General features: G+C 39.1%; 1 protein-coding gene across 2 annotated transcripts in view; it reads right to left on the bottom strand.

The window, feature by feature from the left end:
• Positions 1-24,255, bottom strand: part of iqub (IQ motif and ubiquitin domain containing) — a 49,726-nt gene that overhangs the window by 25,197 nt on the left and 274 nt on the right. The window contains exons 2-9 of one of the 2 annotated variants that reach the window (XM_048607393.1): positions 19,856-20,043; positions 17,187-17,303; positions 14,963-15,100; positions 11,523-11,621; positions 7,883-7,978; positions 4,080-4,220; positions 1,606-1,740; positions 1,000-1,134 (exon numbers count right to left, since the gene is read on the bottom strand). In XM_048607393.1, coding sequence (XP_048463350.1) covers positions 1,000-1,134; positions 1,606-1,740; positions 4,080-4,220; positions 7,883-7,978; positions 11,523-11,621; positions 14,963-15,100; positions 17,187-17,303; positions 19,856-20,039 — 1,045 coding nt within the window. In that variant the 5' untranslated portion in view covers positions 20,040-20,043. The remainder of the gene's footprint in view (positions 1-999; positions 1,135-1,605; positions 1,741-4,079; positions 4,221-7,882; positions 7,979-11,522; positions 11,622-14,962; positions 15,101-17,186; positions 17,304-19,855; positions 20,044-24,255) is intronic. The other variant, XM_048607394.1, reaches the window with a different exon arrangement.

Here is a 24,255-nt window from a genome sequence, read left to right as displayed (position 1 = left end):
AGGATAATTGAAAGCTACAGATCTCTTTTAAGACTAGCTACAGTAAGGAAACTGATTTTAAAAAATCTTATGGGCCCCACTTTAAAACGATTGTGTCAACAGTCACAATCACCGTTTGCAGCCACATGACATGTTGGTGGCACTACAGGCGAGACTCACCCAAGATGTTACCTTGTTAATCAATTTTCATCTGCTTCTTCAGGCTGTAAAGTAGTGAATGTAACAGCTGCATATCTATGCTAGAAAGCCCCAGTACATCTAGTAAACGATGAAGATCCAGTATAAGTAGGTAACATTCTGAAACAAAGCCTTGTACTAACAATAGTCCAAATCCACCAAAATGACTGTAACATCCATTTCACTTGGCATTTCACGTCAAGTTCATTCAATTTGGCTTGACTCGATCTGTACTTCTGGACAGAAACACCTTATAAAAAGTTACAAGGGTGGTAGGGGTGGATGGAAAGGGACAGAATAACTCCCGCATTTATTAGCATCTTACCAGAGGTGGAGGGGTTACAGTTATGTACCCACACTTAAAGGGTTAGGGTTTTAACCAGTCGTCTTCAAAAGGTATAGTTATTGACCTGTTAGAGGCATTAAGAAAATGGAAGATTGACCTGTGAGATGTACGTGAGAGAGTAGAGATCTAAAGTAAGCACAAAAAGAATTGAGTGGGCAGATAAGCAAATCATTACATTGTGTGTGATTAGAATGTAGAACTCTCTTCTACAATTTTGTTCCAGCAGAATCCATAAGTACTTTCAAAAAGGAAATTGTTTGAAATAGCGTAATACTTAGAACATTTGGAGGGGAAGCAATTTCCAACACAAGGTGCCTTATGTTAATAAAAACAATGGGACCAAGCTGATTGACAAAATGACCAACTGCCAGGCTGGAAGATTTCACGGCCAACAATGCCTTAGATTGCATTTCAGTAAACATGCATGTCATTTATCTCATATTGTCAAAAAGTTTCTTTACTTATTTCAGGCTTACTGTCACATGTTATTTCCAGTTTATTTGCTGGTACTTTCAACTCTTTTCCAAATCGCGCTTTTAGCTTCCCTGTTGTAAGGCAGATGGGAAGTGCCACGGTCATAACATCACCAGTAGGAAGTAGGGCAACTTTGACTAAATTAAAAAACACAATAAATTAGTTTGAACATGAAAATAAACCTAGTAATATTCTACTGAATTAACATTCGAGTCATTTATTTACAGTCACTATTTATATTATAGCCTGTTAGTTTTTAAAAAAACCTGTAAAGCAACGTTCCCTCCCCAAAAACTGTATATTTGAGGAAGACATTTGATTCCAGACTTAAAATTAACTGGAAAGGCAAATTTGTAGAATTCAAAATCATTCTGCTTCTGTACAATACAATGTTTATGAATATTTAGCAGTTTTCTGCAAATTTAAAGTTTGGTAAGTTCTTCAAACCATGAAATGCCATCCAATAGTCAAACACTGGTTAACATTGTGAAATACAGTTAACACTCTTGCTGTCAAGTCAGTTAATCAGGTAAACCATAAACCGAAACACATACAACGATATATTTCTGATATTTCAGCACTGGGAACAACACTCTGGGAGTCAGTACCTGTGGCTGTACTACTTGCAATGTCTGGTGGTGGGGTCTTTGGTAGCGGAGGATATGCCTGTAGTACTGATCTCTTTTTTAAGTCTCTGTCAGCAGCAGTTGGTGGAGTTCGATAAACCAAGCACTCAGTAGCATCTTACCAGCAAAAGGAAAACAGGAAAATAAATGTAAAACTTAAAGGTGTGAAGAAATTTCAAGCTGGTATAACACAGTGACACCGGCTTCCTTCATTAATATCCTATCAGTTTGTGTATCTAGAGATTGGTAGAGCTGGCATGTTTGCAATGATTAATTTACACGTTTCTGTTCAAATACCGAAACGCACAAACCATCAAAATTTCATCATATTTGCTTCTATTGTAATCTCTCCTGTTTTATGAAGGATGCGTATTAGCTACAGTCAACTCCTCGCTGGGATGCACACTAGTAACCAGTTTCGGTGCCTGATTCTTGAATGAAAGCTTTGTTTTGCTTCTTCAGGAGAGATCATGCCATACCTTCTGCTAACCTTACCACATTTTCTCACTGTGATTACTGTAAATCCCAACAGAACAAGGAATTATAGCAGGAACTTCATGATTCTTAAGCCAGTACAATGAGTTCAATTGTAGTGCTCTCACCATTGGTTTGACTGAGATAACTAAATCAGGAGAAACGTGGGGAGAAAACTTAGAATCACTGTAACACTCAAATACTCATTGAATAAACTTGCAGATGAGTCCGGCAGACCATTTTTTGCCTTCTTAATCTTATAAACAATTAAATGCTCATGATTAGGAACAACCACCAAAAAAATTTTGAGATTTAATAATTGCTTATTAGTTTATCCTGAAGTCTATGTCATTATATGGTAGGGTCTGGTAGGGATGCAGAGGTCAAATGGACTGGCGATAGTTATAAATTAATTAGGTGAGAACTTGATTAGGTGCATTTCAGCCCATAATCATTCCAGATTATAGGCAACCCAGAGGTTTAGGGAGCTTGATAAGGTAGATGTGGAAAAATTGTTCCCCCTTTTGGGGTGGACCAGAGGGAAAAATCTCAGAGAAGGCCTCACTATTTAAGACAGACAGTGTAGACTTGATGGAATTTTTTACCACGGAGGGCTGCAGAGGCCATGTCATTAAATATATTCAAGCCTGAAATATACAGGTATTTATTCTGTAAGGGAATCAAAGGTCATGGGGAAAAGGCAAGAAAGTGGATGTGAGGTTTATCAGATCAGCTATGATCTCATTGAATGGTGGAGAAGACTTGAAGGGCCGAATGACCTACTTCTGCTTCTAGTTTTACACTCTTATATGGGGAAGGGGTCTTATGACACAGTTGTACTATCCCTACCTCTGGACCATACCAGAAACACATTGTAACATTTCCATTTCAAGCTGATTAAAAGAAATAGGTGTTGGAATAAAACTGACCACAATGACTAGATTCTGTCTATACAACATTTTAAACTTGGTTTTAACATTGGTAACAGTGGATTTAGCTGTTTGTAAGTCAATGATTAAAAATAAAGCATTATTCTAACCAAAGAATGATTTACACAAAACTTCCTAGAGATGGCTGAGTCAAAATCTAAAGCACTGACGTGTTGGCGGCAGGATCGGGGTAGTTATGATTATGTGCTCAACCTAATCATTTTATAATATGGGAACAAATAAGCATGGCTGTTGAAGTTGATGATGTTCAAGTTGGAATAAAACTCTAACCATAAAAGCACAGGCCTGGATTCTGTCTGACCAACATTTTAACCTCTGGTTTTATTGGTGGACACAAGGAAATCACTATTAGATGCGAAACTGGCCAATTCAGATGCGTTACTCAGCCTCTCCTCCCACTTGCACCACACATAAAGCCTGGCTGCTATGTTATTCCAATAGAACAGAACTAGTTTTAAAAATGCAGACATTTTGACAAACACCTCACTGATCACTTTCTACCAATGGTCAACTATGAAGTGCAGGTGAACCAAGTGTTGACTGTATACGGTAATAGTCTAAAGTTAAATCATTTACACAAATTCCAACCATTCATGTTTTTAAACAATGATATCCTTTGAATCAAGAGACTCAGATTAAATGTTCCATCCTGGGACTAGCTTTTAGATGATTTCTAATTACTGTAGCAATTAGCAATCCAGCAAAAAAAAGCACAGAACAGTTTAAACAAATCTGTTATTTTTAAAAAACTCTAATCTGGTCAAGTGAAGTTGTTGTGTGGAATGAGAGGAAATTGGTTTAGACCAATGACCAACAGGACAAACGAACAAAAAAAATCAGTTTGATAATTCTGCTCCCAGTGATCTAATATAGAATCGACATTGTATCTGCCAACTACATTCACTCTAAAATGGTTTGGGTTTTTGCTAGTTCTAAAAAGCATTTCAAAACATGATAATAAAACTAACCAATTTAACATTATTTTGGTGGTTAATAAGCTGCAAGTTAAAACACTTTGCGTATCAGATTTACCTGTTCCTTTGGAAACCAGTGTTTCACTAGTCTTTTCCGGTTCAATTTTACCATGCACTGCCGCAATGGCAGCTATCTGTGCTTCTAGTTTCTCCCTTAACTCGTCACAAGATATTGCAGGTTCAGTTTCTGGTTCTTCTGCTGAGTAAAATAGAAAGTGAGAAATAAACATACCTTAAATGAAAATAACAAAAGGAAGGCAAAGTCAATATTTGCTGATGTGACTAACATGAGAAACATGGACAAATACAGGAAAATCAAAGCAATCCAGGAATTTGATGTGTTCATCCTAATAAACTGGGTTTAATATAAAAGAGCAAACTAAGTCCATGGGTCTTTCAATTCTCATCCCCACAAATAATAATGCACACCCATGTTTTCCAATCCTACCATCTCTATTTATTTCTAATAACCTAACCACATTAAGTCCAAGCTCTTACTTAAATTAAAAAAAAAGATATTATCTGTTTAGGGCCTGTATTTCTCTAAAGTAAATAGGCCTAAACCTAGCTGTAGAACCAATTCTGGTCATTCCCCTCTGCAGCTTTATCGAAGCTTGAAAATCCACATTTTACCATTCTAGGATGTGTATTTACGTGCCCCACAAAACAGAGGTAAGATACCCAAAAAAAATAGTGTTGATATCATTCAGGCTGACCTCCAAATCTGGTGTTTGGAAGCCACCTGCCTCAGACCAACTGGGTGAAAGTCAGGGAGACACGAATGTTTTCACAGATAAGGTTAAAGACTGATCAGAGTTGAAAAGGTTTACTCCTTTGAAGAAAAAGTTGCAGTAGCCCATTACTGGAGAGGAGAAGAATCAGCATGAAAATTCTGTCAGTTCAAGAGGTCATCATTCAATTGGCATTGTACGACAAAGCGCACTAAGCAAGATTATTGGACTCCACACGGAGGTGCTTCTGCTGCAATAACAAAGTAGCCTCATCTTGCAACCCTCTGGGAAGAGAACTTCCCTCCTCTCATTCACGGCCTCCAGCAACAGATCCAGGTCAGTGGCGATAAACTTATTGTCAGCCTTGAGTGCAAGGTCTCCAGTTCCTATGAGCTATTTCATTTCTTTGTGTGTAGTGGAAAACATTGATACAAAACCATAGATATCTTCCTCAGGACAACCAGTGGTCTCACAGAAGGCTGCCAATGGGGTGTCTAAATGAGTCCCACATTTCATCTCATCCATTTTTATTTCTGATTACACTGCCTCGAATTGAACAGAAAATCCACCTCCACATCAATTAAGGACTAATGTCCAAAAATGTCTGAATTTCAGTCAGTTTCCTAATGGAGGTAGGTTTCTGACATAGACACAAAGAACTCCTATTCCCACCGCTGTGGATCTTGCAAAGGCATCGCTGGTGGTACTTTTCCAGTGCTTTGAGATACTTACTGCAGGTTATTCAAGTGGAGTCACTGTTGCCTGGTAAACTATGGCTTTCGTCTCAGGTTTGAGGTTCTGGCCCTCTAGTACTTTTATCCTCAGTTGGTTAAAGGTTGAGCTGTCCCAGTGGCAATTATGAATTTCGTCTTATATGTCTGATGCTCTTGAACAGAATTTCCCAAGATATGGAAAATGGTTCACATTTTCCAGGATCTCATTCCAAGCGGCTAATTGAACATCATTTGAAGTTTTACACTCTAATGTATTTGAATCATTCCTGGCATGTTGACAAACCTGGCTAGACAAGCATTTATCACCCATTCCTAAATGCCCTTCAGTAGGTCATGGTGAACTACCTTTTTGATTTTTTGCAGTCCTTGGCAAAGGTATACCCACAATGCTGTTAAGGAGGGAGATCCAGAATGCTGACACACAATCAGTGAAAGAACATAGACACATTTCCAAATTAGATAATGTGTGGCTCGGAGGTGAACTTGCAGGTAATGGCATTCTCATACATCTGCTACCCTTGTCCTTCTATGTGGTTGAGGTCTCATGTTTATTCATAGAACTCATAGAATCCCTACAGTGTGGAAACAGGCCCTTTGGCCCAACAAGTCCACACCGACCCTCAGAGCATCCCACCCAGACCCATCCCCCTATAACCCACCTAATCGACACATCCCTGAGCGCTATGGACAATTTAGCATGGCCAATCCAACAAGCGTGCACATCTTGGACTGTGGGAGGAAACCGGAGCACCCGGAGGAAACCCACGCAGACACGGGGAGAATGTGCAAACTCCACACAGACAGTCGCCCAAGGGTGGAATCAAACCCGGGTCCCTGGTGTTGTGAGGCAGCAGTGCTAACCACTGAGCCACTGTGCCGCCCCAAAATCCTAATTTTGCAGACTTTGGTTCCCTTTTACAAAGCATTTTTTACAAAGCATGAAGGCATATATAAATTAATCTGGCAATACTTCAGCTTTCCAGCTACTGGAGGTCATCTTGTTCATTCAATGTGGCCAAATCAAATAAGCATGTCAAGTCCATTTAATAGCATCACTTAGATAGCATTGAAACAAATAACCAATTAATCTGGAAGTTTTTTTGGTGCTGTTTGTTGGGAATGTGATGTTAACATAGACACTGAGAAAATCACTGTTCTTCAAAGATGCTCTGGAATCTTTAAAGTCCACTTGAACCAATCTACATACTGATGAAGCAGTTAATGCTGGGTGGGAAGGAATAATGGAAAAATATAAATCAATATTTTACATGAGTGATAAACCACAGCTGTATAGTAACTGTACAATGACTAAGATGCTCACTGCAGACAATGGTTTATAAAATTCACTTACAAATTTCAGCTAAAAATTTGAACTGTGGCATATTGTATATACTTGTGATAAAATTCAATCTCCATGTAAAAGTTCATCCCATGATTTTTAGCCTTAATGAAACATATACCTCATGTAAAAGTCGATCATAGCCTTTCAGGGATGAAAGCATGAAAAGTTCAGAATCAAAGGTTACACGAAGTTGGGAAGTGAGAAGCAATTGCTTTAAATGCTTGGGCTACAATTGAGAAAGCAAGAGTAAAACTAATGAAATACTTCTTAATATGAATAGGAATAGCAAAAAATTAATCCAGCAATTAGAATAGTTACAGAAATAATTACAGTGATAGTAGCTGAGATTATATTGGATTTATTTTCTTTGTTAAAATGGAAAGAATATTGTTTGGAATTCACTGCAAATTACTGATATATCACTCAAAAACAATAGCAAAGGAAGGATGTCTTTATAAAATGCAGTACAAATGCAATAGCTGCCTTGGGTTTCTTTCAGCTATATATAATTAAAAATATTAAGCAAAGGATCAGATTTGAAAGGTTTATTTGATAAACTTCGACTACCTTTTATAATAGGTTAAAAGCTACTTAAATTTATTTGGCAATGCCTCAGCTCCCTACCTATTCAAGGTCATCTTGCCCATTCAATGTGGCCCAAATCAACCATGCATGTGAAAAACATTACCCGTATAAAAGTCAATCCCATGACTTTTGATAGATTGTTTGAAAAAATTCAACTTTTACATGAGTGCATAGGGTGATACAGTAATTCTTTATGAAAATATACAAATAATATCCCAGACGTATTACTGAAGAAAGAGATGTAAAGCACCATGTAACTAGCTGGCATTTATGTGTTAAATCCTAGAAAAAGTCTGTTTGTTCAGCTCTCTCTTGATTTTTAGGCATTAGTTCTAATCTTCAAATAAAGTAATCTACTTAACTGCTCACAGTCCTTTGTGTGATTGGCAAATTTGCATGCAGAAAACAAGTAACACAACATAAAGTAGCTAAACAGCTCAACAATAGATTGCTACACATTAGCATTTACCTTCTGGACACTCATTTGAGACAAATGGTGTGGGGCTTTCTGTTGTAGCACATTTAGAACAGTCCAAAACTAGTGTGTCTGTTTTCACTGTCATATCTATTTCGGGAATGCAACAGAAAAAAACGTTGTGAAAACATTAATTCAAAATAAATGCTAATCAGCTAAATTGTTGTCCCAACATAGCAAACCAATGTGACGGGACGTCATGGACACATTTTCCTTTCTTCACAAAATTCTATATCTGCTAAGCATTTCATCTCATTTGGGCGAGCTGCAGGAGGGAATTTGAAATGAAATGCTCCTTTGAAGGAAAGGAGGGAAAATTGATATGTGAACTACATTGTGCCATTCCTGCACAATATTTAAGGAATGGATTTATGTCAAATGCAGGTTTAAAATCAACAAGATAAGTGTACATGGCTAAAGTGGAATTACTTTATGCACAGGGGAAAACATAAATCAGCAAATCATCAAAATATTGCATAAATGAAACCACTGTGGTCAATGTATGAAAACTGAGCACTTGAAACAGTTTGAAAAAAGCAGAACTAACATTCGTATTTGAAAACCTGCAATCAGGATGTGCCAAAGCTGTTTGTGGGGAGAGGGAGGAAACAATTTTATAACCTATAAAACCATCTGGAAAAGTCAATTTTAAAAATGTGTTGATAATTTTACTCTCTGACACTTCAACCATCTGAATCGAGAGGAGACTTGGGAACAAGACAGCTATATATGTACATTAGTTATAATGAATTTTATAAATACATTAAAAGGATGAGGTTAACCAGGGAAAGAGTATGGTCCATTAGGGACGAAGGGGGCAACCTGTGTATGAAGCTGCAGGATATAGGAAGGGTGTTGAATGAATATTTCTCTTCGGTCTTCACACTGGAAAAGGAGAATGTAGGTACTGAATTCAGGAAAAGGGACTGTGAGGAACTTGCACAGTTTGACATAGGAAATGGGGAGATATTGGAGGCTCTGTCGAGCTTAAAAACAGACAAACATCCTGGCCCAGATGAATTGCATTCCAGGCTGCTGTGGAAAGTGAGGCAGGAAATTGCAGGGCCTCTGACACTAATTTTTAATTCCTCTCAGGTCACAGGGGAAGTACCAGAGGACTGGAGGACAGCTAATGTGGTTTCACTTTTTAAGAGGGATGGTAGAAGTGAACCAGGAAATTACAGACCGGTGAGTCTCACATCAGTGGTAGGGAAGCTATTGGAGAAAATTCTGAAGAAGCAAAATAATACCCACTGGGAAAGGCAGGGGTTAATTAAGGATAGTCAGCATGGCTTTGTCCTGCCTAACAGATTTGTTACAATTTTTTTGAAAATGTGCTCAATGTGTGGATGAAAAAATTCGGTTAATGTAGTTTATGCGGATTTTAGCAAAGTTTTTGACAAGGTCCCATATGGAAGACTGAGTGTGAGGGATAAAGCACAAGGAATTACAGGAAACTTGGCAAGATGGATCACCGTCTGGCTTAGTAATAGGACATAAAGGGTAGTGATAGAAGGCTAAATAAAAACTGAAAGAACTGCCAATGCTGCAAATCAGAATCAAAAACAGAAGTTGTTAGAAAAGTTCAGTAGGTCTGGCAGCATCTGTAAAGAGAAATCAAAGTTAACATTGACACTTCCTCAACCTTTTAAAAAAAATTTGGATGATTACTTCAAATATCATAACATTCAAGGATATGGGACATGTGTAAGAAATTGGGATTAGCACACTTTTAATGGTAATTAAGCCGATGCAGACTTGATGGGCTGAAGGGCCTTTTCTGTGCTGTATGAATCGATGAATCTATATATAGTATATAAATTAGAAAACAGTGTGTGTGATGTCCAGTTCAAAAAATAAGATGTTTCAAGGAACTGAAAACTTATATTTATTTAGCACCACTATGATAATAAAATTTCTCAAAGTGCTAAATAAACCACAAGAAAAATCAAAGAAAAGTATCAAAAAATAATAATCCATCTAAAATATATGTTATAATCTTGAGGTTTTGCAACTATTTTGAAAAATAACCATTAGAACTGAGGAATTCACATTCATTTTGCACATATATGAATGGTATCACAAAATACAAGCGATCCAGTTAGTCATCTTTACCTCTTACTTCAGAACTTGGAGTAAGATGTAGAAATTTGTGCCACATTATTCGTGGGGTGACAGTAGTGGAGCAACGGAGATGTGATGGCGCAGGCCCTCGTTTAAATTTCTTGGACACTTCTTCCCAACTCAGTGACACCAGATTAAAATGCTTAAACACGGATGTTTCTGGGCAGTAGGTTTATTGCCTGCACTTCACTATGCCTTCGATAAAAGTAGTGCTCTGGGGGTGGGTGGATTGGGTTTCCCTTTTTGAATGCAAACTATTCCCCTTACCTGATCATTATAGAGGTTCAAATCTTGCCTCCATCGTTTTCTGCTGGTTCCCCTTTAACATGCACTTGATATAACATGATAACAAGTATGTGTGTTTCTGTTTGCATGCTGAATAATTTGAATATTGTAGAACATTCAATTACTGAATGTTCTTTAGAGTAAAATAGCAGGAAAGGTAATAAGATGGTTTCAGTTAAAACCAACAGAACAAAGCATTGACCATAGTAACCTGAGTAACCTGAACACAGAGTAACTAGGGCAATCAGGAGCATAGTATGTTTATTCTATCACGTGAGCTCACAGATAAGTAAATATATCAAAGGGACAAATAAAGACCATGGGCATCCATCAAGCCTTATTATACAGATTCTTCTGATTCTACAATCCCTATTCATCCTAAATAATCTAACTGCACTAAATCTAATCCTTTCAACATTTTAAAGCTTCAAATCATATCTGCTCCAAGCCCTTTTTACAAACCTTAAAAACCTTTGTCTAAAATCTTATCTAAAAACTTAAGAATATAAATTAATTCATGGCATGTTGTGTCATTGCTGGCTACGCCAGTATTTATTACCCACCTCTAATTATCCGAGCGAAGTTAAGAGTCAACCACTCTGCTATGGATCTGGAGTCACATGAAGGCAAGACCAGGTAAGGTAGGCAGATTTCCCTTCCCTGAAGGGAACCAGATGGGTTTTTTATGAAAATTATTGGCGTTTTCACTTTAAGTCCAGATCTTTATTGAATTCAAAGTTCACCATCCACCATGGTGGGATTTGAAGCTTTGTCCCCAGAACATCAGCTTGGTCCTCTGGATTACTAGCCCAATTACTATTAGGCCAATGCCTCCCCTTAAATGAATGAATCATACTGTCATATGGCCAATGCAAGCACAGTAACTCACCACACAGCAACATTTTACAAACAGCCTTGAAATGTATAATAAATTAATCTGTTTCTGGTTGCCAAAATAGTTGAGAGTGGCAATGTCACTGAAAACTCACTCAGAAATTGCAATAAAATCTTTCCAAACCATTTGGAAAAATAATTGGCAAAAAAGAAAACTATGTCATATACTTTATGTTTTGAAGAAATGACGAAATAGAACAATAGTGACTGAATAAGAGTAGTTCACTATAGATTCAAGCGCACAATTCTTATAAACTTGGTTAATAATTGAAAATGTAATAAAATTGAAAAAGGTAAAAACATTTTGCTATCAAGTAAAATGGTACATTACCTTCTGACTTCATATTTGATTGCTCAGACTCAGCTTCTAAAGAGTTTTCTGTTCCAATTTTGGTACAGTCAACAGTTATAAGCCCTTCTCTTGCCATCTCTTTATTTGCGTTCATTGGTTTAGAGCAGTTCAAAGAGGAAACAGAAGAGGTCAAACGAAAATGTTACTTACAAATAAATATTGATTAGGCACACTGCTGTTTGAATACAGTAGATATTTATGAACTGGAAAATCCATTGCAAACTAATGTGAAATGGTACTTAATTGGCCTGTAAATCATTTCTCCTATACTCCACATCCAAGAAACTTTTAAAACTCTTTTGGGTGTTATCTGTCACAGCCAAATAGAGACCAGTTTTTTTTTGATTTAGAAGAAAGGTGGGAACATCAAGAAGTCAATGAACTTGTACCATTCTTGCATACGACTTGGGGAATAGCTTCATGGCAAGTGGATACCTGACAAGAGAATGTTACATGTTTTTTGTCAAATGTAAAATCCCTTCTATCCCTTGAAGTTGTTCTACTATTCAATCAGATCAGAACTGATCTGTATTATCTCCTTATCATTGGGAAGATTAGTCTCTCCCCATCATTGGGAAGATTAGTAAGGAAACTAACATTTCTTGATACACTTTAGTTTAGTCATAAACACAGAATTAAAGTACATTCATTGATCTATACAATATTGTAATACTCTGTTTAAGTAGAGCCAATAAAGGTTTTATTACTGTAAAATCATGTGACTGCTTAGCCTCATTTGCTAAAAATGTGCCATGGGATTGCAAACAGGGTAAAGACAATAACCTAATATGTTGACCTACAGCTGCAAGCATCAGGGTTCTGTTAAGTTTCAGATCCAGACTTCTTTGTTTCAATAAGACAGAAACAGTATTCTTCTGGCTTATTAGCCCTTTCTCAAAAAATCCTTGTATTCATGTATTAGAAGTATAACAATTGTATTAGAGCTAACTTTGTAACAATGGATTTTAGTTTGCATCTGTATAATCATTTAGACAGTAACATACCCTTTACAACAATTTGCAAGAAACTGCTTCATTCTGTATTAACTCGGCCTTTAAAGTAAAAGGTGACACAAACTGTTTCTAAACATTCAAACACAACATAGTCAAAATCAATTAGAACAAATTACTCCAAGGGGAAAAAAGTAAACAGCAATAAGTAAGTGTCTGATTTATTGGAGACTTCACCAAATTAAGAAACCTTGAGACATAAGCTCAAGGGTATCAATCATTGAGTCGTGGTTGCAAATGCTTCCTTTTTCAAGACTATAAATTTCAAATGAACAAATTCATAGCGGTATTTGAGTTTGAATTATAAGACTTCTAAAAACTTACAAAATTGGTGACCCTGACCTAATTGAGACTGTACAGGAACACATGGTGTTTGTAACAAAGGAACTTAGCAAATATGCCAGGCTAACAGTACCATTGAAAATGTGAAAGGTAAAAGATGTGGGATCATTGAGAACCCACCAGTGACTCTGACACTGATATTGGCACTGAGACTCAGTTACTGATAAGGATGTCAGTTAAAATGGTTTCTTCTCACTAACAAGTTAGGCTGGACAAGATGACTAGCAAAGAAGTCTAAACACTGTTCACAAAGTGGTTGGAGAAAGGGGACTGGGTCCTATTTTAAAGAGATAGTTGAGTTTGTCCATATATGGAATTCACCGGCATCCCTTCTACTCACACCATCCTCAAAAAATCATTACGCATCCAGACAAGTCTGGAGCTGCCCTGCACTGTTTTTGACATTTTGTCCTTGACATGGCAGATGGGGGAAACAGGTGTCTCATTTTGAGCGCAGTGACCTGGAGGTCCTTCTAGTTGGGGTGGTGCAAAGACAGAACTTCCACTTCCTCAAGGATCAATACTAGAGGTCACAACACCAGACCATGCCAGCCTGGCACCTGGGTTGGTACAGTCTTAGCTATTCAGAGGAATGCACAACACTGTAGGATGTTCAATGACCTTCTCCACTTTGCCAGCGTTAACTGTTACCATCTTTGATCCCTCACACTCACTCCACCTCTGCTACTCTACTGACCTCCCAATAAGGCGCATGCTCTACGACTATCATTAATGCCTGCAATATATGCCCTCAGTCACTCTCATCAACCCCAAAATGACTAATGCTGCTTGGCTCAGCACTGCCTAATCACTTACCCAGGACCCAGCCTGCCAGCACCAAAAGTAATAGTTGTATTACCAACTTACATCTCCCTTAAAAATTATATCTCTCTCTCTGTCTCATTCTCCCTCCCTCTCTCATTTCAGGAGGAAAACAGACCACAATAAGAAAGATTCAGTCAAGTGGCAGGGTGCCTGACATTCAGCTCCTCAGCTCTTATGTGCAGAACACCCTGACTTTTTCTTTATTCTTTCATGAGATGAGGGCATTGCTGGCTAGGCAAGCATTTATTGCCCAATCCAGAAGACATTTATGAGTCAACCACATTGCTGGAGTCACATGTAGTCCAGCTCAGGTGAGGATGGCTGTTTCCTTCCCTAAAAGACATTAGTGAACTAGATGAGTTTTTCCTGACCATTGATAATGGTTTCACTGTCATCATTAGACTCTTAATTCCCAACTGTCATTGAATTCATTGTGTTGGGCCCCTGAGCAAAGGTTATCTCCCTTGACTTGACTGAGACATGCTGACAATCATGACAAGCTTCCTTCCTTTATGTCAGCGCTAAATGGCAAGGCAAGACAGAAGTAATAAGGAAAAGTTTTTCAAAGTAGGAATTTTGTGGGCATCTATGTAGGCTCAGAGTGACTGTGCATTCTGACAATGAGCAAAGAGCCCAAAGAGACACAGCTTGATCCAGTCCACGAGTGAGTTGGGCGCATGTCACTGTGCTGTACATTATAATGATAGCTGCTGTTGCTCCCCAAGACGCCATATTGAAGTGCAGAAGCATCCTGTAAGTGGTTTGGCAACGTCTCAGAAGCTTCTTAGAAGCTGGAACATGTTAGATGCCAGTGTCTGTGAATATAGAATGTGGCTTGTGCCCATTGAGCACACCCTGAGATGTTGGTGCCCAGCATCCAACATGAGGTCCTTTGGAGCAAGAGGTGAGCTGCATTCACCAGACTTGGGTTCCATGTTAAGTTTTCTTGACGTCTTGCTTGTTTAGTACATTTGATAAAATAGAAAGCTGAAGGGTAATGAGGTGCGCTACACCATCAACAAGATATTTAACAAGCTTTAATCACAGTCAATAGACAAATTATTGCTGCCTAGTGAGAATCTTGCTACAGCATTCATAAAAAGCATTATGATGGATCGAGATGCTCCAAATGTCAAGATAAGCCTTGCCAAACATCTCATAGGATTCTGCCACTAAAGCCAACTTCATTCAGACCCCTGTAAGATGCTGCACATATTACAATCTGTAAAAATGTCAAATTACCTGGTTTGCTCATGTCAGCACCACCTGCTGATGCTGTGTCTTCTGTTGTAACATCCTTTTCTACCACCGTTTCAACAGCTGTGACTTCACCTACAGGATTTTCCCCAACATTTTGTTCTGGGGATTCAAGACCTTCTTCTGCTCCAAATGAGTGAGATCAATTAGGTTGCAATATAAATAGAATAAATGCTTGACCATTGAAAGTCATTGAGATAAAACATGATCTAACTAAATAAATTGCATCCTGAGTTATTGAGCATGTTATCACAAAAAATTTACAAGATTATACACTTCCCTATAGAATTGAAGAATTCATATGTGTACATATGTGTAGAAGTCTCATCTTACTGATTTCTCACCTAAAGTAGAGGCAAAAGAATCAGCTGGATTTACATTTGTGCACATCTTACTTTCCAACTACAAGAACAAAGCAAGTGACCCTGCTTTAATGTAAGTTAAGAGACAGAATGCCTATCCCTATTTCTTCTACTTTTATCCTTCTTACTGGCCCTTGCAGCACCAGTTCCTTGTCATTCTTTTTGCCCTACCTTTAAGCTTCTTGGAATGCTTTTGGATGGGGGAGGTAGAAGGCAGGGAAGTGAATAGTATAACAATACCAATTTTAAAAAACCTATCATACAAAAAATTAGTGTGAACAGTTAATGGGCATACACAACCAAATTGAGTATTCTGAAGGTATCTTTGCCAGACTCCCCACCCTACAATTTTCAGAGATTCCAGGACTTCTCAGCTTGTGCTTCCTACTGCACTGAGGCCCACACACCCATCACTCTCATGCCGTCATAGTTCTCTGTGATTCTAAAATTTCGGAATCTTTTGTGCCACCAATACAATTTGAGCAAAATTCACACATGGTAAATCACCACATCTCCATGTCTCTTTACCTGAAGCTTTACAAGATATATATTCCTACCATATCTTCTTCCTTAAAATAAAACAAAGAACTACGAATGCTGGAAATCTGAAACGAAAACAGAAATTGCTGAAGAAACTCAGCAGGTCTGGCTGCATCTGTGGAGAGAAAGCAGAGGCACGGTGGCTGAGTAGTTAGCACTGCTGCCTCACAGTGCCAGAGACTTGGATTTGATTCCACTCTCAGACGACTGTCTGTGTGGAGTTTGAGCACTCTCCTTGTTTCTGTGTGGATTTCCGCTGGGTCCTCCAATTTCCTTTCACAGTCCAAAGATGTGTGAGTTAGGTGGTTTGCCCATGCTAAATTGTCCATAGTTTTCAGGGATGTTTAGGTTAGGAGTGTTAGCTTTGGGAAATGCGGGGTTATAGGGACAGGGTAGGGGCATGAGTCTGGGTGAGATGCCCTTTTGGAGGGTCGGTGTGGACTTGTTGGGCTGAATGGCCTTTCTCCGCACTATTGGGATTCTAAGGATTACTGAGTCAAGTGACCCTTTTTCAGAACAGATTCCTCTGAAGAAAGGTCACAAGTTGACACATTAACTCTGCTTTCTATCCACAGATGCTCCCAGGCATGCTGAGCTCCTCCAGCAATTTCTGTTTCTGTTTTATGTATCTTGTTCCTTGTTGGTGTGGGGTTACCGTTTACCCTTTGGTTTCTTTTCTACCCAAGAATGTTGATCGTTCAGTCATGATATTTGAGCCCTCTGGAATTTTCACAAGACCATTTTGTTATTTTCCTAATTACCTTAAAGGGCCCATAAAATCCTATCTCTTCAAACGTGACTGAAATCTATTCCCCCCTCATTTTAAATAAAAATAATGGAATGATAGCATCAAAATCAATTGACAACAATTGCACAGTCACATCTCCAGAGTTGTATATTTGCATCCACAATACTACATAAGCTTTCCAAGTTGGTCATTTTCTTTTTGGTAAGGGGTGGTGCACTGAAAGAAGGGTATATGATCTTGGAAAGGTTAAGTGAGCTATTTTGAGATGCACTTGAGCATCTACTGCAGATAGTTATGCTGTAATAAGGAGAATAACTTCAAAACAACACATGCATCCAGTTTTGAATAGGGCATGAAACAAGATATGTAGAGTCCAAAAGGATGCAATTGAAAAATCACAAAAACTGTGAGAAAATATTAATGTTAATAGATGTATTAACATATCTGCCATTCATGCCAACACATTCATTGCTTTTAAACTGAAATTTCAACAGTAATTTTAAAAATAAGACTTCAGTAGTTTGTGAACACTTTTTTTTCTATTAGCAATCAACAATACCTGTTGGATTGATAACTTCAGGACTCTCTATTGACATAATTTCTTCTGATGTTTTATTTACTGTTTCTTCATCAATCAAACTAGCTGTGGATACTGAAGTTGCTCCCGTATCATACCCTGTAAATTCAGAACCTACTATTACAAAAGTCAATGCGTTTATATTGTGATATTTCAATATTCAATATGAAAAGGAGAAATAAATTAGGTTATCACACGTACAGGTGGATAGGAAGCAAATGATGTAAAGCCACAGTAGATTAGCATGTAGTTAGATTGTGTGCATGGTGTTAGATGGAATGACACAATATATGTTGGCACTCAAATTCACTATTCCTTTGAATGTTTAATCTCAGGATCAATGTATTTAGTAGAGCCGTTGAGCTGCAATTCTTCATGGTATGGAAATTTTCATCTGTCATTTTAATATTGCATTTGGGGATTTCCGTATATTTTGAATTAGATATTCCTTAAGTTCATTGTTCAATGTCACTCCTATTTATTTGCTCTGCACAATTTGTAATTAAATAATTGCATGATACAGAGAATTAAGCAAAGGCTGGTTACTTCGTAACAGTGAACATTAACTACGACACAAGTTACTGTTCTCCCCTCTTCATAGGTGTGGATTAATACAAACTCTATTGAAATGAGTTGTAACTTTTTGATCTAAAACTAATTTATATAAAATGCAAACATAAAGCAAGCATAATTTCGAAAGTGAGCACATGAACATCCTTAGGTATCTTTGGGTAAGAAAACAAAAAAATAAAATTTACATTTTCTTTGAACATATTGAATAGTTTTACAACAGAAGAATATTTTCATTCTAGTTTGATTACTTGATGCTTTAGCAATCCAGGCTTTTTTTGTTAGTTGAAAAAGAATTAAAAATAGCCAGAGACAGACTGACTTTGTAAACTTTTCACCTAAATCTGTGTGGGATAGAGGCTTGACCCACCGGCCTGTCGTTTAAAATGGATTCCAATCAACAAATGGTACATTTAATTTAGCAAAGAACTCAGAAATAACTTTCTTTCAAAGCTACATCCTAAAATGTGAGCTCCAACCTAGGGTTAGGAAGCTCCAAAATGTATACTTGGCTATGTCTTCCACTTTAGCAATGAGAAAAGAGTTGCAGACTGGACCATCACAACAAGCCATGTTCATACAATGAGGAAATTGAGAAAAAAAAGTAACAACTTGCCCTCTTGAACTAACTGACACTTCAAATTACTATATTTTCCATTTCTCTATTTTTAATTCCAAAGTGTAACACTTCACATCTTTTCTATATTGAACTGTATCTGCTAAATTTTGCCCAAACTACTAGTTTATCAATGTGTTCCTCGTGCTTTTATAGCGTTTCTCACTGCATCACCACCTGAAACTTGTAGAACAGCAAACTTTGATATTTCTCCATTTAGTTGAGCAGATGTGTGTATCCTTTAAATCAACTAAAATTGGATAGCTTTTCATATTAGCCAATATTTAGGCCTTGAAACAATGAAAAGCCACAAATCTACTACAGCCAATGAAAACAATTTAAGCCATATTACTCTGTCCATTAAAAGTCCTCTGAAAAATCTATTCAATAATTTCCCCAATTGAAATACACGAAGGTTCTGCTTTTCTCACACAGCCATCCTTTATCGATGACATACATCTGCTGTAGGATGAGAAATGTATATTTGTTTCTGCCAGGAAAAGATATGTTGCATAAGAAAGGCAATGGCCTAGTGGGATTATCGCTGGACTGTTAATCCAGGGACTCACGTAACGTTCTAGGGATCCAGGTTTGAATCCTACCACAGCAGATGGTGGAATTTGAATTCATAAAATATTTGGAATTAAGAATTTAACAATGACCATGAACCCATTGCCAATTGTTGGAGAAAAACCAATCTGGTTCACTAATGCCCTTTAAGGGAGGAAACTACCATCTTTACCTGGTCTGGCCTACATGCGACTCCAGACCCACAGCAATGTGGTTGCCTCTGGGCAATTAGGATGGGCAATAAATGCTGCCTGGTCAGCGACGCCCTCATCCCTTGAATGAATAAAGGGGAATAAAGAAATGGCCATAGGGAAATTAATTGAAAAAGGAAAATGAAGACTCATATCAATTTGAAAAAGAGAATTTATCACAATTCCAATATGAAACTTATTGTGAAGACACTAGCAATTACAGTATTAATATTCAATATAGTGCATAAAGCTAAATAAATCAGTAGTATTCTATCATAGGACATTCAATTTCTTTAGCATTCTTAGCTGAACAGAAGCATAATGTTTGCACCAATGATTAGTTACGGTATAGATGGGTAAGGAAACATCATGTGGTAGTTATTTATTTCCAACTGCAGTAGCATTGTGAAGGAGGAAAGACATAGGAAAGTTAAGAAAAAAATAGCAAAAAATCTGTACCTTGCCTGGTGTAAAAATAAAAGAAGTGAAGTACTGCATTTGGTCTTGACAAGCTTGTTAGCTGTGGAAGATTTAGCCTTTTAATCCCCCTTTCTAATCTGGTTCTCATTTTACAAGTATATATCTTATTTTTAAAGATGTCAATTGATTCTGCACAGCAGGAACATAACAGTTTATTATCCCAAAAAATTACACAATTAAGATTTTAAAAGTAAGTAAAAGTTAAGTTTAAAATGCGATTTTACCTGAAGGTAACTCAACAATATATTCTCTGGATTTTGTACCATCTATTCCATCTGCAGACTCTTCAGAACGGCCCTCATCTGACACTTCATGAATTTTTATGGCATGTTCGGAAGTGTGCTTGTCTTGCTCAGATGTAATGTTTTGTTCTTCAGCTCCCTGGTTATGGTCTTCATTTTCTGCCATTTGTCTGCACAAAATAGAAAGGCGTTTTTTATAATACTGAGTTCGGCCTAATAATTTTTTTTTAAATTAATTTCATGATATGGGTCCAATAAAATCTGAAAGAACTGCAAATGATGTAAATGTGGAACAAAAACAGAAGTTGCTGGAAAAGATATCAGGTCTGACAGCATCTATGAAGAGAAAATTAGAGTTAACGTTTCGGGTCTGGTGACTGTTCTGAGGAAGGGTCACCAAAGCCGAAACGTTAACTCTAATTTTCTCTTCACAGATGCTGCCAGACCTGCCGAGCTTTTCCAGCAACTTCTGTTTTTGCTCCTCATGATATGGGTCCTTCAATTTACACATTCTTAGTTCCTTTGAGAAAGTGTGGGGAGCTACTTTCTGAAACTATTGTAGTCCATATGACGCATATACTTCACAGTGTTTTGAGGGATGAAGTTCCAGAACTCTGATCCAGTAGTTGTGAAAGAACAGCATGATATTTCCAAGTCAGGATGACATGTGACTCATAGCTGAACCTACAGGTAATGGTTTTCCATGTGCCTTTTGTCTTTGTTTTTTCAAATGGTAGAGTTTGCAGGTTTGAAATTTCCTGTTGAAGAAGTTTTGGTGAGTTACTGAACTGCAGTTCGTAGATAGTTCACACTACAGCCACAGTCCACCAGTGGTGGAGGGAGTGAATGTTTAAGTTGGTGGATAGTGTGTGATGCATTGAAATGTTTGAGGGTTTTGTGGGAAGATACACTCATTCAGGCAAGAGAAATGTATTCTTCTTACTCCTGACTTGTCCTGCTACAGAATAAACTTGTCAATTTATCTAATACCTTTAAATCGTAGGAAATAGGAATAAACAATCCAGACTTCTTTAAAAGGTCTATTTCTGGTATGATTCTTCTTCTACATGTGTTTTGTACAATACAAAATACAAATTGACTGTAAGAACTGCGGATGCTGTAAATCAGGAACAAAAACAAAGTTGCTGGAAAAGCTCAGCAGGTCTGGCAGCATCTGTGAAAGTAAAAACAGAGCTAATGTTTCGGGTCCAGTGACCATTCCTCAGAACTTCTTCGAAATTGTTTCATTTACTCTGGGCAATAAATGCTGGCCTAGCCAGTGACACGCACATCCCATGAATGAATTAAAAAAGAAAGATAAAAGAAAAAAAAGATGCGATACTCTTCCCTTGCTTGGATGGGTGAAGATCCAAAAACATTCAAAAGACTTAGCACTACAAAAGACAAAGCAGCTGATTGATTGGCACTCCATCTACCACATTCAATGTCCACTCCCTTCACCACTGATGCTCAAAAGCAGCAATATGTACCATCTACAAGCAGAACTCATCAAGTAGTTTCAAAACCTGTAGGCTCGATCACCTAGAATGGCTAAGGCATAGGAACACCACCACCAGCAATTTCCATTGCCCATCCTGACTTGAAGCTAAATTTGCTGTTCTAACATTGCCACTGGGTCAAAGTCCTGGAACTCCCTTTCTAACAGCACTGTGGATGGCACAACATCCCAAGGAGTGCAAGGGCTCAATGAGGTAGCTCAGCACCCACTTTCACCACCACAAATAAGAATGGGTAATAAATCACGGCCTAGACAACACCCCCCACATCTCATAAACTAATTTTTAAAAAGTCCCTTGTACTGTTATAGAGATTAGTTGGAACTGCAGATGCTTGAGAATTTGAGATAACAAGGTGTAGAGCTGGATGAACACAGCAGGCCAAGCAGCATCAGAGGAGCAGGAAGGCTGACGTTTCGGGCCTAGACCCTTCTTCAGAAGTGGGGGAGGAGAAGGGGGTTCTGAAATAAATAGGGAGCGAGGGGGAGGCGGATAGAAGATGGATAGAGGAGAAGATAGGTGGAGAGGATTCAGACAGGTCAAAGAGGCGGGGATGGAGCCAGTAAAGGTGAGTGTAGGTGGGGAGTTAGGGAGGGGATAGGTCAGTCCAGGGAGGACGGACAGGTCAAGGGGCGGGATGAGGTTAGTAGGTCGGGGATGGGGGCGGGGCTTGAGGTGGGAGGAGGGGATAGGTGGGAGGAAGGACAGGTTAGGGAGGCAGGGACAAGCTGGGCTGGTTTTGGGATGCGGTTGGGGAAGGGGAGATTTTGAAGCTTGTGAAGTCCACATTGATACCATTGGGCTGCAGGGTTCCCAAGCGAACTATGAGGTGCTGTTCCTGCAACCTTCGGGTGGCATCGTTGTGGCACTGCAGGAGGCCCAGGATGAACATGTCATCTGAGGAATGGGAGGGGTAGTTGAAATGGTTTGCGACTGGGAGGTGCAGTTGTCTAGTGTGAACCAAGCGTAGGTGTTCCGCAAAGCGGTCCCCAAGCCTATGCTTGGTTTCCCCGATGTAGAGGAGGCCACAACGGGATCAGCGGATGCAGTATACCACATTAGCAGATGTGCAGGTGAACATCTGCTTGATGTGGAAAGTCTTCTTGGGGCCTGGGATGGCGGTGAGGGGGGGAGGGGAGAGGTGTAGGAGCAGGTGTAGCACTTCCTGCGGTTGCAGGGAAAAGTGCTGGGTGTGGTGGGGCTGGAGGGGAGTGTGGAGCGGACAAGGGAGTCAAGAGACAGTGGTCCCCCCGGAAAGCAGATAAGGGTGGGGAGCAAAAAATGTCTTTGGTGGTGGGGTCGGATTGCAGATGGCAGAAGTGTCGGAGGGTGATGCGTTGGATCCGGAGGTTGGTGGGGTGGTACGTGAGGACAAGGAGGATTCTGTTTTGGTTGTTATTGTGGGGATGGGGTGTGAGGGATGAGTTGCGGGAAATGCGGGAGACACGGTCGAGGGCGTTCTCGACCACCGATGGGGTGAAGTTGCGGTCCTTGAAAACTCTGCAGCCCAATGGTATCAATGTGGACTTCACAAGCTTCAAAATCTCCCTTCCCCCTACCGTATCACAAAACCAGCCCAGCTCGTCCCCGCCTCCCTAACCTGTCCTTCCTCCCACCTCAAGCCCCATCCCCATCTCCTACCTACTAATCTCATCCCACCCCCTTGACCTGTCCGTCCTCCCTGGACTGACTTATCTCCTCCCTAACTCTCCACCTACACTCACCTTTACTGGCTCCACCCCCGCCTCTTTGACCTGTCTGTCTCCTCTCCACCTATCTTCTCCTCTATCCATCTTCTATCCGCCTCCCCCTCTCTCCCTATTTATTTCAGAACCCCCTTCGCCTCCCCCATGTACTGTTATAGCATTTTTTTCCTCCAACCCCTTTCAGGTTTTGACTTCCTACCGAAAGTTTGGTGGCCAGAATTGGATATATACTTTACTTGGTCACTTAGTTATAATTTATAATTATTTACCTAAATTTCTGACATGTTCTATTCCATGGTCACACCTATAAAGTTAAACAATCTACTTTTTTTTAGTAACCTTCCCAATTTGTCCTGCCATCTGAGATTTATGTATGTATACTCCTAATTTCCCCTTTGAAATTAAGTTAATTTATATCGCCTCTCCTCATTCTTCCTATAACATAGCATCACTTCTCAATCTCCTGTGTTGCATTGCATATTCTCCGTGCTTCACCAGTTCACTGATCCAACTGTGGCCTCCTGAAGTTACTATTCTCCTCACTACATCTCAGAGTTTCAGTAATCGGCACATTTAAAAAAATATGCCCTATATACCAAAGTCCAGGCTATCAATATATATTGAAGAGTAATTGTTCTAGTAATAAGTGCTCAGGGACACAAGTGTATACATGCCTTCAGAGTGAAAAACAACTGATCGCCACCACTCTCTGCTTTTGGACTCTTAGACCATTTCATACTTTGTTCAACAAGAAGAAAAAGATTGGTTCAGTAAGAGAACGACATAATGCCAGAATGGGACGTTATATATCTTGGATGCTTGTATGCAATGTGGTTGAATTCCAGAAGGCCCGAGACGTCTAATTTCAGAGTTCATTTGAGAGTGATGCCTCCAAAGTTTCCAAAGGGATACAGAGCTAACTTGAAGATCTACGACTAGTTTGCTTTAACTTTGCTAATGGATATTAATTTTTACAAATGTTTAATTAAGTCTAAAAGTGGGACAAGAACTGAGTACGTTTCTAGGTACCCGAGGGTCTCCGTCCCTGGTTGGGAATACTCCCGGGGGGGGGTCCTCGCCCCGGGGTCGCGGATACTCCCGGGGGGTCTCCTCCCCGGGGTCGGGGATGCTCCCGGGGGGTCTCCGCCCCGGGGTCGGG

Source organism: Rhincodon typus, chromosome 18 (genome assembly GCF_021869965.1).
Source record: "Rhincodon typus isolate 14 chromosome 18, sRhiTyp1.1, whole genome shotgun sequence".
Taxonomy (NCBI): Eukaryota; Metazoa; Chordata; class Chondrichthyes; order Orectolobiformes; family Rhincodontidae; genus Rhincodon; species Rhincodon typus.
This window is presented reverse-complemented; position numbering and strand designations above follow the sequence as displayed.